Source organism: Poecile atricapillus, chromosome 4 (assembly GCF_030490865.1).
Source record: "Poecile atricapillus isolate bPoeAtr1 chromosome 4, bPoeAtr1.hap1, whole genome shotgun sequence".
In the NCBI taxonomy this organism is placed as follows: Eukaryota; Metazoa; Chordata; class Aves; order Passeriformes; family Paridae; genus Poecile; species Poecile atricapillus.
This window is the reverse complement of record NC_081252.1, coordinates 14,091,742-14,110,240: the sequence shown is the minus strand read 5'-3', so window position 1 is coordinate 14,110,240 and position 18,499 is coordinate 14,091,742. Positions and strand designations below refer to the sequence as shown.

Below are 18,499 nucleotides of genomic sequence, written 5' to 3'. Positions count from 1 at the left end.
ACAATCGCACACATGAACACACAGAGGAACGGGGCTCAGGCAGAGGCAACTGCGCTGAGGGCAGAGATGCTGGGAGAGGCAGCCAGGGAAGGACCGAAGAATGCAAAATGTTCCTGAATTGGGAAGGAGGACAGTTTTCACGGAGTGGAGGAGCTCTCGCAGGGCTCCAGGCAGGAGCACATATATTGGGAGCACGCACGTTGTAGGAGAGCAGCAAGAAGACGCTCTTGCGGCAGTGATAGCGAGACGTCACCCCCAGCTCTTTTACTAAGCAAACGTACTCAAATGCTCACAGCGAGTTAAACAAGGGGTAACCCAAAAGTATGTAAATAAGCAGCGCGATAGCATTTCTCGTGGCAAGAAGGGGAGGAATTAAAATCACAAAACCCTGCTTGAAACTGCCATGAAAATTCGGAGGGTGGGGAGGAGAGACGTTGATTTAAAGTTGCCCATTAGTCATTTGTACCCCCAACCCCCATCTTTGGCGGCAAGCGGGCGCTGGCCGAGAGGCCGCCAGCGCTCCCGGCCCCCCCGCCCCGGCGCGCCGCGCTGCGGGCCCCCTCCCCTTCCCTCCCCTCCCTTCCTCTCGCCTCCCCGGCTGATTGGCTGCACTGGGCTCAGCACAGGCCGGGAAAAACCTTTGTCTGGGGACTTGGAGTGAAGTTGCGGAGGATTTTAGGCTAGAGCCGGCGAGGGAGGGCGTTCAGTCCGGCGGAGAGTGCGGAGAAGGACGGGAGGACGGGCTGCAGATCCATCCCGCCAGCTCCCGGCGGTCCCTGGATGCTGACGGCGGGAGAAGAGGACGCTGCCCCGGAGCATCTCAGCTTGGAAGAGGAGTGCTGAGTCAAATGAGAAAGTGTGGATTGATTACAGATTATATCTGGATGTCCCGGCACGGTGTGTATGAAAAAAAGCAAAAAGTTTTCTGATCTGTAAGTTGTTAATACGTGGCTGGCTAAAAAAGGCGTTTTCAAGCTGGAAAGGACCAGCTGTGCTTTGGATTTAAGGTACCGAAGGAAGGCAAAATAATTCCTTTTTAACTTATTGGGAGAAATTAATTGCAAAAACTTGCAGATGTATCGAATCGGCGGTAAAATGCACTTTCTATTCATTTTTGCACTGATCCTAATATCTTGTAATAATGATGTGCTGGGAAAGAATTTGAAGTACAGGATTTATGAGGAGCAGAGGGTTGGATCAGTAATTGCAAGACTATCGGAGGATGTTGCTGATGTTTTACTAAAAATGCCTAACCCTTCCTCAGTTCGGTTTCGAGCCATGCAGAGGGGAAATTCTGCCTTGCTTGTAGTCCGTGAGGATAATGGAGAAATCAGCATAGGAGCTAAAATTGATCGGGAGCAGTTGTGCCAGAAAAACTTAAACTGCTCCATAGAGTTTGATGTGATCACTCTCCCCACTGAACATCTGCAGCTTTTCCATGTTGAAGTTGAAGTGCTGGATATTAATGACAACTCTCCACAGTTTTCCAGAGCTCTTATCCCTATTGAGTTATCAGAGAGTGCAGCTGTAGGAACACGGATCCCTTTGGACAGTGCTTTTGATCCAGATGTGGGAGACAACTCCCTTTACACTTACTCCCTTTCAGCAAATGATTTTTTTAGCATTGATGTGAGAACCAGGACTGATGGTGCTAAGTATGCAGAGCTGATTGTGGTTAGAGAGCTGGATCGCGAGTTGAAATCGACTTATGAGCTCCAACTCACTGCCTCTGACAAAGGGGTGCCTCAGAGATCTGGGTCATCCCTCTTGAAAATCAGCATTTCTGATTCCAATGACAACAGCCCTGTGTTTGAGCAGCAGTCATATATTATCCAGCTCTTGGAAAACTCTCCTATTGGGACTTTGCTCATAGACCTCAATGCTACTGATCCAGATGAGGGCGCCAATGGGAAGGTTGTGTACTCCTTTAGCAGTCATGTGTCTGCCAAAATTATAGAAACTTTTAGGATAGACGCAGAAAAAGGTCACCTGACCCTGCTGAAACAAGTGGACTATGAAGTAACCAAATCCTATGAAATTGATGCTCAGGCTCAGGATATGGGGCCAAATTCTATTCCTGCTCACTGCAAAATTATAATTAAAGTTGTGGATGTGAATGACAACAAGCCAGAAATCAACTTAAATCTGATGTCCACAGAGAGAGAAGAGGTAGCTTACATTTCTGAGGGGTCACCCCTGGACACCTTTGTTGCCCTGGTCAGAGTGCAAGATAAGGACTCTGGTGTGAATGGAGAGATCATTTGTAAGCTCCATGGGCATGGCCACTTTAAACTTCAAAAGACTTATGAAAATAACTATTTAATCCTGACTAATGCCACTCTAGACAGGGAAAAGAGATCCGAATACATCTTGACTGTAATAGCAGAGGACAAGGGAACACCAAGTCTTTCCACAGTGAAACACTTTACTGTCCAAATCAGTGATGAAAATGACAACCCACCCCGTTTCCAGACAAATAGATATGAAGTTGTTATCTTGGAAAATAACTCTCCGGGAGCATACATCACATCAGTCACAGCCACAGACCCAGATCTAGGTGACAACGGGCAGGTGACATACACTATTTTAGAGAACTCTGTTTTGGGAAGTTCTATAACCACCTATGTGACCATCGATCCCTCCAACGGGGCGATCTATGCCCTGCGAACCTTTGATCATGAAGAAGTAAATCAAATTGCCTTTGTGGTCCAAGCTAGGGATGGAGGGAGCCAGCAGCTCATTAGCAACACCACAGTTGTACTCACCATCATTGATGAAAATGACAACGCTCCTGTCATCGTGGGGCCGGTGCTACGCAACAGCACAGCAGAAATATCAATCCCTAAAGATGCTGAAATTGGCTTTCTTGTCACCAGGATAAGGGCTACAGACAGAGACTCTGGTATGAACTCTGAACTCAGCTGCTCTATAGCAGCTGACAAGGAAAACAGCATCTTTGTGATGGATCCCCAAACTTGTGACATCTCTATCAATGTGAGTGTTGAATCAGTTGCAGCAAAACAATGGGAGTTTTTGGTGATAGTCCAGGATAAAGGCAGCCCTCAGCTTAGTACTAAAGCTCTTCTGAAATGTACCATTTTGGAGCATGTTTATTCATTTTCAAGCACTGAAGCAACTATGGTAAGCCAACCCTCCCTGGACATCTCCATGATAACAATTATATCCTTAGGATCAATATGTGCTGTGTTATTGGTTATAATGGTTATCTTTGCTACGAGGTGCAATCGAGAGAAAAAGGACACCAGGTCTTACAACTGTCGCGTGGCCGAATCAACCTACCAGCACCATCCAAAACGCCCCTCCAGACAGATCCACAAAGGGGACATTACACTGGTGCCGACAGTTAATGGCACTCTACCCATCAGATCTCATCACAGAGCTTCGCCGTCATCGTCCCCGGCCCTGGAGAGGGGTCAGATGAGCAGCCGGCAGAGCCACCACAGCCACCAATCACTGAACAGCCTGGTGACCATCTCCTCGAACCATGTGCCTGAAAATTTCTCCCTGGAACTCACCCATGCTACACCGCCTGTTGAGGTAAGGTCCAGACCTTGGTTTTTCACATCCATTTATGCAGCCACTCGTTTGGAAGCATACACACACCCCTGTGTGCAGTCTGTGAGAGCAAGAGGCAGCCAGGTCTATGCCTCATGGATTTCTCTTCAATGTCTCAGCTTTTCAATTTTACTCCAATATCAACAAACTCCATTATCCTGAGAAGCAGTGTTAATCTATTGTTAATAGCATTATTACTTAGTTCTTCCCTGTAAGGTCAAAACAACGGAGTGGAACATAGTGTTTTGCACTGGTTAACTGTTCATTCTTTCTTCCTTGCCTTCCCTCTCCCTACTGTCTGTATAGCTCCATGTGAGAAAGAGTGCCTGAGTATTTATATTCAGAAACAATCCAGGAAACTCTTGTACTAATGGGGTGCAGAACTAAAACATTCTGACACAGTTTGAGTACAGCTGCAGTAACATATTATCACCATGTCTCAAACTTTGAGACTCCCTCAGTTTTTACTGCAAATGTTGGGTCATGGCTTAAATAAATGAGAGCTGTGTCCTGGTAACTCTTTACATATAAAGCAAGGCTTCAAATTTTTTCATGTTTTAAATTAGGATCCTGGAATGGTGAAGGCTTGATTCTAATATATTAAACCAAAACAAAACACCTCGGTTTAATTGCTTGTTTTACTTGTTACGGAATTAATTATTATGAGTTCAGAGGCTAATGAACAGCAGTGAACTTCCTCATTTTACAGAGTCTTCAGATGTTTCTTGTGTCAGACACTACTATTGTACTGCATTATGTATGTTAGGAATTTGATTTAATTAAATCTTAAAGGAGAAAAAAATAAACCACAAACATATCTCAGAAGCAAATTAATGGTTTTATGGCTAGGAGCTTGAGCTTTCATTTCAAGAAATCATTCTTTTCACCTTTTCTTTAGCAGGTTTCTCAGCTTCTGTCGATGCTTCACCAAGGCCAGTATCAACCAAGGCCAAATTTTCGAGGAAACAAATATTCCAGAAGCTACAGGTAAGAATCCAGATTGTTCTGCTGCCTATGAATGTACATGGATCAGAAAATACAGACTTGTATTTTTAAACAAAAAGTGGACTATAACGTACTTGAGATAATGTAATTCTCCACAATTCGCTTCACAGATATGCCCTACAAGATATGGATAAATTCAGCTTGAAAGACAGTGGCCGGGGTGACAGTGAAGCTGGAGACAGTGATTATGATTTGGGAAGAGAGTCTCCAATTGACAGACTTCTTGGGGAAGGATTCAGTGACCTTTTCCTTACAGATGGGAGAATTCCTGCAGGTAAGAGCACAATGGAAGCTGAGCAGTTTATTTACAGTTCTGCCTGGCTGTCACTTTGATGAAACTACTACTGAGAAAGCAAAAGTTCTTTAGCTTTCAAGTCCTATGTTTCCTTCCTTTTTTACTTTGCTTCATGATAAATGCTAAGTTGAAGCCTTGATGTATCTACTAAAACGAAAGCTCAGACAAAACTTGCAAATCTACCCAGAGCAATGCCTACTTTTTTTGTCACTCACATAATAAGCTGGCTCTGGATTTTTCCTAAAAGTATGATCTGCTCCAAGTCCTTAGACTTTAAATGACTGGGTGAATGTTTTTGCAAAGACAGGCAGTTGTGTTTTGTTAAAAATACAGTGAACTATAATTTGGAAGATAGGTTTTCCACAGTGGATTTGATCCATATGATACAAACTTTTACCATTTAGAAGTTGAGTGTGAAAGTGAACTAGAAATATGGATGGAGAAGAAAGAAAAGTGTTTTTCCCACTGAAAAATGAATTTGAGTAGAAAGGGAAAGTTCTAAATATTTCCCAGATTTTAAATCTTGCAACCCTAATTTCTGGAATCAAGAGCTTAAGAGGTACAGTTCAGGGACAGAGGGAAGAAAAGAAAAAAAAATCAGAAAAGGGTGAGTGACAGTAGGAGAAACACATATATACATATTCATGTGTATGAAGTATGAAGTATTGCTTTTAAATTTATGCCCGAATAAAAGTTGAATAAAAGGTCATGGGAATTCATGCTTAGTACAGATAGAAGAACTTTGTAATTACTTTAATAATTATACAGCCCCTGGTTGTACCCTAGATCCTGTTCTTACTTCAGATCATATTTAGTTTTCTCTGTATAACCACAGGGCCAGATAATTTCAGTAGGGTTCACTGAACCAAGTTTATAAATTTAACAAGTTTATTAAAGTAATTTTATAAATGGAGGCCCTTTGCCTTGAAGGGTGGTGCAACACATGACCTTCCTAAAGCGACCCCCATGTATTAATCAGGGTTTTTATGCTAGACAAGACAGAATGCCAAAAGTTCAAATTGGTTTTCTTATACATTTTAACTTTAAAATTTTCTCTGCATATTTTGCTCCAGTCTAGGTCCTGTATTACATATCCAGCCATTCACCTACCTCCTCAAATGTGCTCAAAACCAGAGGCCTTGAAGAGTTACTCTGTTTTCAGAATCTTTAATCTACATCTGGACTTCTAAAATATTTTTATCCTCATTCTCCTTAACTCCTACTACTTATTCCTCTGCCAGCTAGCGTAAGGCATGTCTCATTCTCTTCTATGCTTTAGCGAAAAGTCAGGGAGGGATCTGCTGGAGCTCTCAGTTGGCCTGGGGAACTTACAGTGCAATGGTGTTTGCACCGGCATCCAGCTCTGCTGCTGCCAAGGAAGAGTGGTCCCTTTACAGTGGGCAAGTGGGGGCTGCCAGCAGACAGGAATGGTTGTCCTCTTAGCTGTCTGAAATGCCTGTGACCCATTTTCAGCTCTTACAATTCCCTCTCTAAACAGTAAGCCTAAGGATAGGATTTCCAAAAATGCCAGGCTAATTAAATTCAAAGCGCAGGAAACTCCTCTCGGTGCAGATGGAACTGGGTTGGGCTATCAAGATTGATATTTAGTCTCACCCAGATGTCGATTTACTGCTATGCATGGCATTAATCCTTCAGATAAGTCTGTTGAACCTGTTCAGATGAGACCTGAATTGATCCCAATATATGAAAAGAAAACTTCCTGAAGGTTTCCTGTTCTCAATTCTGAAAGGTTTCTGCATTTTCAGTCTGGACACAGGCAAAATGCTGTGGGAAGGTCCTTTCAGTTTGTCTGTTTAAGGTGGAACAAGAAAGGAATGGAGCCAGTCCCTCAAAACTCCACAAATTTCCTTATCAGAAAGTTCCATAATTGTTCTTCAAAGACTTGTTTCTTTTTCTTTTTAAATCTTAACCATCAAGCTTTAAATTCTGGAAAAGAAAAAAAAGGAAAAAAAAGTTGTTGTGCATCTGGACATTTTTAAATTTATTGCAGATTTAAGGACAGATTGTGTCACCATTTAGTTACTTCAGAGTTTCTTTTGATCTTATGTTCAGGTGTCATAATTTATTATTTTAAACCAAAACTATTCCTGATAACAATGTCTGTGAAACTGACACTAGAGAAACTTGGCTAGTAATGAAATGCTAGACCACTGAAAGTATCTAATGAATTTAAAGGAGTCTTAAAGGAGTCTTCTTAATTAGAATTGTAATCCTCACCTTCTGGGATGACTTGAGAACTGGTCATGGATCACTTAGATGTCTTTTGACAGTTCTAACTCTTGGGCATTTTCTGTAAAACATCATACATGAGAACAAACACTTGCAGGCATTTCAGTCACTTGTATCAAAACTTCAGCCGCTGATAAATTGTAGTTTGCTTTGTTTGCTTGGAACTTCCTGGATCAGCAGTTATTTTGCAATAGATTGTGCAATATCCAGGCTGCTATCTGAGCTTGTAATCTCGAAGAAATTCGTACTTTTGCATCCATGACATGGAGAAAGTTTATCCTCATAGGAATGGAAAGGCCATTAGGAAAACAAACAGTATGATAGACTGTGTAAAGTGCAAAAATAAATAGTGCTGACAGTATGAGAGTAGGACTTTATAAATCACTAGTACATCTTGAACTGAAATACTCTGTTCAGTCCTGTCTACACTACTACAAAAATATTTTTTGATAAGCAGAGTGGATCCAGAGCCAGATGGGAAATGTATTAAGGGAAGAAGGAAAACTTCCAGGGCATGACTGCAAACATTTCTTATGCAGTCAGTGTATACTGAGAAAGAACAAGAAACTCTATTCTGTGCAGGATAATATTGCCATTTAAGTGATTAGGGCAGAAGTTTCTTATGGTGAAAATATGCATAATGCAAAGAGTCTGTCATTTCTGAAAGCTGTCTTTCAAAGTAGGTGACTCAAACCTGTTAGGGTCCCAGCAGCACCCAGATCTTCTGCAAATCTAGCAGGCACACAGACACCTACCCTGAGGCGAGTCTTTGTGTCCTATGATCAGCTCATTTTGGAGTGGAAAATTCAGCATCTCTCCTGGCACATACCTCTTTGCAAGTGTGTCAAATTGAGCTTTGCCTGTCTCTGCTTCCAAGAACCATTCCCTGACCTCTTGGAATGTTTGCAAGGGACTCTTGCAGTGCCCCTTCAGTGGGCCAGTTTGGACCAGTGCAGCATTCAGGGTTGCAGTCCTTTGCCCCATCTTATTGCTTCTGCCTGAGAGACATCAATAAACCAAGAATCTGAGAGAGCAGCTCTATTGTCTTCTGCTCCTCAGCCCTCATGGCTGACCTGGATCACCATCCAGTGGGTTAGAGCCCTCCTTATACCAAGGCCTGAGACAGCATGGGCCAGTAACCTGAGCTACAGAGCTGCAAGTGCACCTGAGAGTAGAAATCCAGTATAAACACCAGAGTCACACAGGCTAAGAATTAGATCCTAGGTATTCTGATAGTGGATTAAAATTTAACTGATTTAGTTAATAAGGTAATATGGCAGTGAATCACCTTGAGTTCTACATACACGTCATTGTCATAAAAAAGGAGTTTAATGGAAAAGGAGATTCTTCTGCATGTTATTATTCTTTGCTCTTTATTTCCCCTGTCCATTTAGTCCCATTTGATTGCCCTGATATGCCTCACTAGTTGCATGTAGAAGACTTCTCTAAAACTCAAGTGAGTGCTTGGAGGTAGAAATTTCTTCCTTTTATTTTATATTTTTTAATGAGCTAGAACTGTACTAGGGCTTGTGTGGCTTCAAGCCACAAGTGCTTGTTTTTCCACCTGAAATTTACATGTTTATCTTCAGCCTTAGTTAAGAGACTGCATTACTGTCTTACATAACTGCATTGGTTGTTTTCATTCTTGGCAATGGAGGTACAAGACCATTTGTATTTGCCCCCTTCCTGCACACAGAAGGTGAAACCAAACACCAGATTTGAACATCTCTGGGAGAGTTCAGCGCTGGTGACAGGAATCCCTGTGAGTGCAGGTGCTATGTACAGCAGGAGGGGTTGCTCACTCTCCTAGTGTTTCTCTTGCAGCCATGCGCCTGTGCACGGAGGAATGCAGGGTCCTGGGCCACTCTGACCAGTGCTGGATGCCACCGCTTCCGTCTCCCTCCTCTGACTACAGAAGCAACATGTTCATCCCTGGGGAGGAGTTCCAGTCACCCCAGCAGCACCTGCAGCAGCAGCATCATCAGGGCCTCGAGGACGATGCTCAGGCAGCTGACACCGGTGAGAAGAAGAGCTTTTCAACATTTGGGAAGGACTGCCAGAGTGAGGAGGAATCAGGGGACACCTGCACCTCCTCCCTCCTCTCCGAAATGAGCAGTGTCTTCCAGCGCCTGCTGCCTCCCTCATTGGATGCCTACATGGAGTGCAATGAGATGGATCGCTCCAACTCATTGGAGCGCAGGAAGGGACATTTGCCAACCAAGACTGTAAATTATCCATCGGGGGTGGCAGCCTGGGCAGCCAGCACACATTTCCAAAACCCTGCTAACAATGGGCCTGCTCTGGGGACTCACTTGGGCGCGCAGCCTTCGTCCAAATGGCTACCAGCCATGGAGGAGATCCCAGAAAATTATGAAGAAGATGATTTTGACAATGTGCTCAACCACCTCAGTGATGGCAAACATGAACTCATGGATGCCAGTGAGCTGGTGGCAGAAATTAACAAGCTGCTGCAAGATGTCCGGCAGAACTAATTATTTCAAAAGCCTATTTTTCCATATTTATGGAAAACTGGAAGGGATTAAAAAAAAAAAAAAAAAAGAGGAAAAAATAGACTGAGGAGAACTGGCATTGCCAACTAGTTGCATTTATCATAAATGTGTCTGTGTATGTTGAATATTAAAATACCTTATTTTCATATGTACACAATGCAAGTGTGATTATCTGTATTTTAAAAATACATTTGTACCTTATATTTATGTGTAATTTAATAAATAAATTTTATTTTTGTACACCCACAGCAAGCATGTTTTCCTAAATGTATATAGATGGTACCACCCTTGTCAAACTTAGAGCATTCTTGCCACACAGGTATGTTTAAAAAAAACAAAAGAAAAAAGAAGGATATTGTTTCTTTCAAGTATTATTATTTCTTTCAAGTATTTCAAATACAAATTCAAAACACTGAACAAGTTATGCAAATGTTAGTTTCAGTAAATGATCCAACACCTTTTTTTGCAATGTTTTATTCTTATAATAAAGAATTGTAACTCCCACAAAACCTAAAATGTCCTTTTTTATTTTGATGCTTTTGGTCTATTGAATAATTAATTAATGCATTATTGCAGGCTGAGGTCTTCCTGTCTTTGGCACGTGTTTTCTCCAGTGAACAAATCATGGAATTCAGTGATGGGTCTTCCGCTGTGATCTCTGCAAGAAAATGTAGATTTGTTGTGCTGTTGTTACACTGCAAAGACAGTTGAAGTCAGTGATGTATACTTGAAAGACAGCAATGAAACTGGCTTTTCTGACCTCAAGCTGAATTCTGAATTTATGCAAATACAAAAATTGCAATGAACTGCTTTATCTTTGTAAATGACACCAAAATAAAAGGAATGTTGCATATGCCAGAAAAACAGCTTTATTTTGCCTCTGCACAGCAGCTACATTTTTATATTAGCTGTATTATCTAAGTGTGCCTGTCCTTTATTTGTAAATTAGTACAGAAATGTTTGAACTTCCTAGAATAGGGCAAGCCTGCAGGTACATTTGCTCTGGCTGCATCCCATCCTTCCATAGTGGGGCTTCTCTCTGTCTTGAAGCTCAGTGAAAAGTCATTTATATTTGGTGCCATTGCTGCAGTGGGGGTGATGTAGCTAATAGTTCTCAGATAAAAGTCAATGCCATCCTTTTGGTTCCTTTATTCAAAACTATTTTTTGTCAGCTTGTGATACACAAGGAGATCTTTGTAGTAGTAAACAAGTGGATTTTACAGTTGGGAAACACGAGTAGGTTTTGAACCCCCAGTGCTCATTTCAGGAGTGTTAAGACCTGTTAAGTCTTAAGTGTTAAGTGTAAAAACCTGTAATTTTAGCAGTTATGCTGATGCATATTTTATAAGATATATATTTTTACCAGAACTGTGAAAAACTGTTTGAATAATCCAAGTCAACCTGGGCATAAAACTGATAGATTCATTTTGGAGAACTGCACTGGTAAAATATCTTATATTTTTTTAATGCTAGATACAAAAAATCCTGCTTAATGTTACCCAAAAAAGCAAGAATTTTGTTGCATGCATAAGCTTCATTTCTTTGTATGCAAGGAAACTCTTCTCCTTATTGGTTTCACTTACTGCTTTCTCCTTCTCCTTATTGTGCTGTAGATGGGACATTTGAAGATGTGTAGGCATTTGTTGACACCTGAACAATGGAGAGATTTTCATCTTGTTTACACAGCAGGAACTCATGCTATGCTTTACTGGGTAGAAATACCACGACCTCACATTGGGGTGTTAGTTACAGCACCTTTGAATGCCAACAGGACTTGAGTCTCATTGAGCTGCTGTCTGTTATGAAGAGGAATAAATTGTAATACCTCATTAAATATTTGACACCTCTTCCCTGTTTTTACCCTTCATTCTTACTAATAGGCATTAGTGATCCCACAAGCCTCACCTGGGTCCCATTCTCTCACTCCCCCTCACTCCAGGGGCGCAGACAGGCAGGCAGCTGTTCTGTGAGTGTTTGTCCTCTTTGGCTCTCAGGGTCAACCCAGGACTGATTTTATAGCTATGCCTCCAACTCATATCCAGCTGCTGCTGACAGGAGTCCTTGGATCCTTATCCTGGTTTATCACCTTGGCATGCTGAGGGCTGCCAAAGGATCCTTTTGCCAGCACCTCACAACCCACTGCATCCAGGTTCTGTTGCGTTGCACTTTGTCCGTGTGGGTACTGCTCATTCTGGGATTGCTGTCAGCTCTTTGTCTTCTTCATGCTTTAAAACAGCAAGATCAGGCTGACATTGAAGCCAGGATGCTTCCTAAAGTTGAAAGATGAAGTCCCAGAAAAAGGTAAGTCTTAAAGTTCACAAGGGCGTAACTTCCTCCTCCATAACTAGGTTGTTTCTGTCTCATCTCAACCCTCCCCTTGCAGTTTCTCTCTTCTTCCGTGTCCAATTTTAGCCTTGTTCTCCAAGTTCCCTCACCCTAACCTCATGTTAACTCCTCTTGACTTTCTCACTCCATTTCCCTTAAAATCTGACCCACACACTGATCCTGCACAGCCCATAAATACGCGTATAGAGTATATTGTATCTGAATAACCCCGCCCATGACTGTATTTTCCAGTTTCTATCTATTTAGTTGGATCTAGCCCGCATATCCCTCAAATTCTATCTTTTCCTAACTTTTTGATGTGTACTTGTTAATTACAATGTAACTGTAAGCTCCACTGGATTCCTGAATTCCTCTACACACAATACCTTTTTTGGGCATCTGTACATCATGGAAAGGGCTGACCTGCATGGCTAAACCTCCCAACTTCTGACTTTTCACAGAAGTGGGAGGGTCAGGAAAGCAATTCTGAAGACAGAACTCATGCCTGCCTGGTTATTTGATTCCAGCCTGGGCGCACATAGTGTGTGAGGTGTACAAGAGGACTAGTGATTATGATAAAAACATACAAGGTGGTAGTTTGAGAATAGTTATTAAACTTTTAGATTGTTTTTCTGTTGACCTGGATAAAACATTGCTGTCTGTTACAAAATCAGCAGCAGAATATGAAACTAACTCCACAAGTAGCAAAGTTTCCTCCATAAATAAATGCAGATAGCTGTTTCTCATAATTTCTAGAGGAGGAAATATTAGATATTCAGACTCAGACTACTTTCTGTCTACAAGCTTGCAGGGCAGCCTGATAAGCTTCATTTTCACAGTCATATCATCCACTAGGGATTACCAACCTGTTTTAAATTTAAAACCCTTAAATCAGTTTATGCCTGCTGGCCTATGTCACGAGGATAGTCTCAATGTTTTAGAGAGGCATTGTTTGCAGAGAGGACTTTCTAGAAAAAGGAGATTGCAATGAATTCCTCTGGTAGCAATAGGCATCCAAGTATCGTAAAACACATAGGGTTTTCCTAGAGGGCACTTCTGTACCAACACACAATAGTAATATTTCGTATGTACATTGCTGACAGAATCCTATAATAGAAAGAGACCAGTCTCCAGGAGCAAGAATGTTTACTTCTTTGTTTGAAGAAAGTTTGAGTTGTATTTGTTATTGATAGGAAGCTTATTAAAAAGATCTATAGTAATAGCAGTAAATGAGAGAAAAATCTGTCTTAGCACTGCTTGGTTTAGAGTTCCTCTTTTTCTCAGGCTTCCTTTTTAAATTACAGAAATTATATAATACTGATATACGTGTATCTACAGGATACAAAAACCCCAGCATCAAATCTCTTTTGTGTAAAGAACAGGGAAAACTGATAGTATGCATATTAAACAAAATGGATAATAAATCTGGATTTGCCACATTTTGACAACTAATAGTTAGGCACTGTTGGTGTGGTTTAAGCACCAAACATGAGGTGATTGTCCTGCCCAAAACACCAGTTCCTACTACTGCTCTAAATGCTGACTAGTTTTATCATTCTTGGTGGTATAATGACAGAAAATGTTGTGAAAATCATCAAATGGTAATTACCAAAATACTGGTTATATCTCTAAGTGTTCAAGGCCCGGTTGGGTGGGGCTTTGGGTTGAGTGGTGTAGTGGAAGGTCTCCTTCACCATGGTAAGGGACTGGAACAAGATAATCTTTAAGGTCAAACCCAAACAATTCCATGGGCTAGTGGTTCTGGTATTCCTTCTATTTATGGAAATACTGAGACTTTTGAGCAAATACAAAGTTTATTAATGGATGCTCAGCAATTGCTTTTCTGCATGCTCATCTAAGTTTTTTATATTTACTTCTGAAATGGTTACATTATAAAATGTACTGAAATAATGATGAGAGTTGTTGGACCACTTATTTGTTTTTAAGCATTTCTGTCACTGCTGCATCACACTTTGCTATTAAGTGCCTCTTAGGACAAACACATGTGGCTGTCAATAATGTCTTTGCTGCACTCTTATCTTGGTTTGGAAGACAGGTGTCTGCTAGGGAGGGCAGCAGCTTTCCTTGGAATGGAAAATGCAAGCCCCCTCCCTCTGAATTACTATAATTTTGAAACCAAGGGGCTCTCAGGCAGAGATCGGGGATAGGAATAACAGTTCTTTACTAGTGTGTATACAAGGCAAACAAACAACAATAACTACAGCATTAACAACAGAACAGAACCAGGGACCCTATGACAGCCTTCTCAGCTGAGACGGAAAAGGATGGAGGAGAGGCTTTGCTTCACAAACCCCCTTGGACGGGCAGTCCCAGTGCTCATATAGGGCTCTGAGGAACAGCCAGCTGGATTGGCAGGAATAAGCAGAGATCCGGGGCTGGTTGATGAGGTGTATCAGCAGCGCTGTGGTGGTAGCTGGCACTGCCACACGTCCCAGCAGGGCGGGAGGTGCGAGGTCCAACAAAAGGAAGGACACTTAACCCCCAACAATTCTTTACCCTGGTTCCATTTATAGTTGCTATGTCTAAGAATAGCAATAGAAATCCAACAAAGGCATCACAAAATATTTAACCCTTACAGTTTCCTTACCTTTTTTAAATGCAATATTTGAATTCATAGAAAATACCTAGAAGTTTAATTTCTTTCTCTGCACCTGCAGAGGATTTCAGTTTCCCAAGATTAGAAGACTTGGGGCCCTCCATTTTTTTAGCATTAGGTTACCATAGCATCTGACCCAGGAGACTACAGTATACATGTGTTTTCTTTCTATAATGCAGGCAGACACATTTTCAGGCACAATTTCTCTCCTTTTGGTATCCCAGGGTCAAACTCTGCCTGCACACAAAACTCGGCCTGCAACATTTTCTGCAATGCAGTTTATATAAATGATAATAATAAAGTGATAATATAATTAATTCAATCAACAAAAATATTCATAATTAAGAACCCTGCTGTATTTTGCATCCTCAGAGCTGTAAATCATAAATGACTGACCACTTGTAAAAAATAATATTCTGGGATCAAGTAAACTGTTACTAAAAAAAGCCTTTCTGAAGATACACATAGGAACAATTTAAACCATATAGTAAAAACTATTTCCAGCAGAGCTGATAAATAATACTTTGTTTAATTAAAACTCAGTGGAGACCCTGGAAAAACTGAGTAATAACTGAAGCTGAAATCTGACCAGTGCACACATTCTCTACCCCCTTGCCCAAGGATCAATGTGGGAAACACAATGAGAAATCAATCCACAGAGTTTTTACAGCAAATATGGACATGGATAACCTTGAATATTTCTTTTGTACTAAACTATTTTCCTGGTCTGAGAGGCAGCTGTCTGTCCAGGAAGGCGGGAACCTTCTTGCAATGGAAAATATGACCCCCTTCCCTACAAATTATAACTTTGAAGTTACAGGGCTTTCGGATGAAGATGGGAAAAAGCAACAACAGTTTTTTACTAGAGTAGATATAACAAGACAAACAACAACAGCAGCACAACAAAGAGAGCAGAGCCAGAAACCCAACCGCAGCCTTCTCTGGGCTGTCAGGCACTTTCCCCTTCGGTGCAGTTCCGGGCACAGCCGGCAGGGGCGCTGGTGGCTCCCGGCCGGGCGCGATGATTCCCCCGCGCCGGCAGGGGGCGCTGTGGCGTGAGCTCAGCTGCCTCACCTCTGGCAATGGCGGCTCGGGCGACAGGGAAAGAGAGGGGGTGGCTCCTTTCCAAAACTCGTGGGGAGCAGCTGGTCTCTGTCACTCTGCGTGGTGAGCTGGACTGTAGCAGTGCTTTCAGATCAGTGTGCTGGCGCAGCAAAGATGAGCAGACTCCTAGGGGTGGCAAATCAAAGTGTGGTACTAACCCCAAAGCAGTGGCAGGAGGAGTGGGATCCTGGTGGATGTGGGGTGTTGGGTTAAAGCATAGCAAAACTCCTGAAGTGGTGACAGAAAACAGAGAAGAGCTGGGTGGGGGATTGTTCCTTTGCACAGCTTCCCCATGACAGCTGTTCCTGAGGTTGGGCTGCCACACAGAGGGAACAGCCCAGCAGGGAGTGCTCCTGGCTCCGAGTCTCAGCACAGCACACTCAGGCTCTGGGCTCCCAAGTGGCAGAGGAGCAGAGAAACAAGCTGGCAGGCCCTGGTCACAGTGCCCAAAGAAGAGAAAAAAAATCCATAAGAAAAAAACCACAGGGCAACAGGACCTCAGGTCAGACCCACTGTGCCACATGGCAGCAGTGTTGATTGCCCCACCAGAAGGAAGAGCCCCTGGCTCCAACCTCTGCAGGATCCTGGGCCGTCCTTCGCCCATCATGATATTCCCGAGCTGTGGGATGGGAGTGGGGGGGAGGGAGTTGGTGGGGGGGATGGCAGTGGCAGTTACAGTGACGCTTCTGGGCACAAAAAATGGGTATGGGATACAAGCCATCCGGAAACAATTATTCAGTGCAAAATAGTATTTTGCAATTATAAATTGCAATTTTACTTGCCTGGAAAGATTCATTTCCTCCATACCACCTGACTGTCCTAAGGTCATAATGGAGATTTAAGCAGACACTACAGATTCACATAATCCCAGAATCAACTAGGTTGGAAAATTGCTTTGAGATCATCCAGTCCAATTTACAACCTAACACCACCTTGTCAACCAAAACCATGCACTGAGTTACCATACTTCCTTGGTCCTGCTGGCCACACTATTCCTGATGCAGACCAGGATGCCACTGGCCTTCTTGGCCACCTGGGTACACTGTTGACATTCTGGCTGCTGACTGAACATGATTACTCGTGTTCAGTCAGCAGCTAACCAGTACCCCCATGTCCCTTTCTGCCTGGCTGCTGTCCAGCCACTCTGTCCCCAGCCTGTAGCACTGCAGGGGGTTGTTTTGGCCAAATTGCAGGACACAGCACTTGGACTTGTTAAACCACTAGTGATTGGCTGCCAGCTACATCTAGCACTATTCACCACCATGCTCTGGGCCTGGCCATCCAGACAGTTCTTAACCCAGCAAAGAGTGCTCCTGTCCAAGCCGTGGGCTGACAGCTGTTCCAGGAGTATGCTTAGCAGGAATTATGCCTTAAAAGGATGTATTCTTTCTGCTATGTATGGAAAATGAAAGTCTCTTATATATGGTACTCTGGTTATAATAAATTGTTTTACTTTTTTAAAATATGTAATTTCAGCAATGATTGTATTTAGATCTCAGAAGAATTCAGACTCTCCAGTTATGATTACGTACAGCTAAAACAGCTAAGACAAGGAAAATAAGCAAAGTCTACATGAGAGAAGACTGTGTTTGTGCCTCACACACTTCAGCTGATCTTGAAATAAGATATTTTCTCTGTCTACACATAAAATACATTTGTGATATGTGTAAAGGTGCACTGCTATGAAACTTAGGTGAAATGGAGGCTCATGTCTGAGCCTGGTAACAATTTTATAGGGAAAGATTCTTTCTATTTATTCCTGGGTAGGGTAGTAAGGGAAGCTGTTTCCCTGGAAAAAGGCTAATTGTAAGAGTCTTCTGGTCTAATGAGCTGAGGGTGCTGCCTGTGTGTGAGGGATGTGCAGAAAAAATCCATATTCAAATTAATATGGTACTGTGCAAGAGGAAAAGGAGAGGAACAGGTTAAAAAAAAGTTGAATTGTCTTGTTATTCAGGCCTGTGTTGCTTCAAGGAATGGCTGTAATCCACAATATTTGCAAACTGGGAGATAATGTGGTTGGCTTGTATAAAAATGATAACAAACAACCACAGCAGCCTAGTGCACCTCTGGCAAAGAATGATGGACTTTTTTTTATTCAAATATAACAGAAGTATAAGCTTTGCAAATTGGCAGGCTTGAGACCACTTGGGCTTGTTTTGACTCACCTGCCTTTCTTAAATTCTTACAATAATTAGGTCACCTAACTAGAAAGGACATGCTGATTTGTATCCAGGCAAGAAAAATGTTTGTGGCAAAATTATTTATTAATAATTTTTTCAAAGTATCAGAAACTGATATTACAATCCTTATACATCCTCATGTTTGGATTTTTTTTGGTGATTGTGTGTGATCTGATTGTGAAAAGTCCTTGTCATGGGGTGGCTTTACCTTTAAGGTGGTTTTGGGAGCTAAGGAAGTTGAAGCTGCTGGTGGCTGATGGAGTCTTTCCTCCTGACCAATTATCAGTCATTTCTAAGAACTGACAGCAGTTTTGACCATTAAAAAGTGAGATCAACTTGTGAACACCCCCTTAAGATGTACAGTCAAAGCTCTCTTGTCATTTTGTGTTTCTGGCTTCTGGAAAGGTAACAGGCTCTGTCTTGGCCTCCCCCCCCCACCTCCAGGCCAGACAAGGCCGCAGGGGGGTGGGGGTGGGGGGGGAGAAGCAGAGCCGGCCAGCCTGGTTTAGTTTTCAGTTTCTGCTGCTGGACTGAAACCTGACACCATGAACTCTTGCAGCTTTTCTAAGACTTTAATTCTTTTACTACCTGGATAAAACGTACAGATTACTCCTTTTTCCCAGAGAGACAGAGAGAG

At 42.3% G+C, this 18,499-nt stretch overlaps 1 protein-coding gene across 2 annotated transcripts; it reads left to right on the top strand.

Annotated features, from left to right (window-relative positions):
• Window positions 1-650: 650 nt before the first annotated feature.
• Window positions 651-10,495, top strand: PCDH18 (protocadherin 18). Of its 2 annotated transcripts, none has more exons than XM_058838758.1 (4): window positions 651-3,558; window positions 4,478-4,563; window positions 4,692-4,855; window positions 8,951-10,495. In XM_058838758.1, exons 1-4 carry the CDS (start codon window positions 1,075-1,077, stop codon window positions 9,616-9,618), a joined length of 3,402 nt encoding a protein of 1,133 aa, XP_058694741.1. In that variant the 5' UTR covers window positions 651-1,074; the 3' UTR covers window positions 9,619-10,495. The 2 variants fall into 2 exon arrangements, with proteins under 2 accessions (XP_058694741.1, XP_058694740.1); XM_058838757.1 differs by having other exon boundaries at window positions 4,475-4,563.
• Window positions 10,496-18,499: the final 8,004 nt, after the last annotated feature.

Excerpts from the sequence above, each read along its gene's own strand:
- PCDH18 (XM_058838757.1), top strand. The coding sequence starts at position 1,075 with ATGTATCGAATCGGCGGTAAAATGCACTTTCTATTCATTTTTGCACTG. Across the intron at positions 3,559-4,474 it reads ATGCTACACCGCCTGTTGAG|CAGGTTTCTCAGCTTCTGTC; the intron begins GTAAGGTCCAGA and ends CCTTTTCTTTAG. Across the intron at positions 4,564-4,691 it reads AAATATTCCAGAAGCTACAG|ATATGCCCTACAAGATATGG; the intron begins GTAAGAATCCAG and ends TTCGCTTCACAG.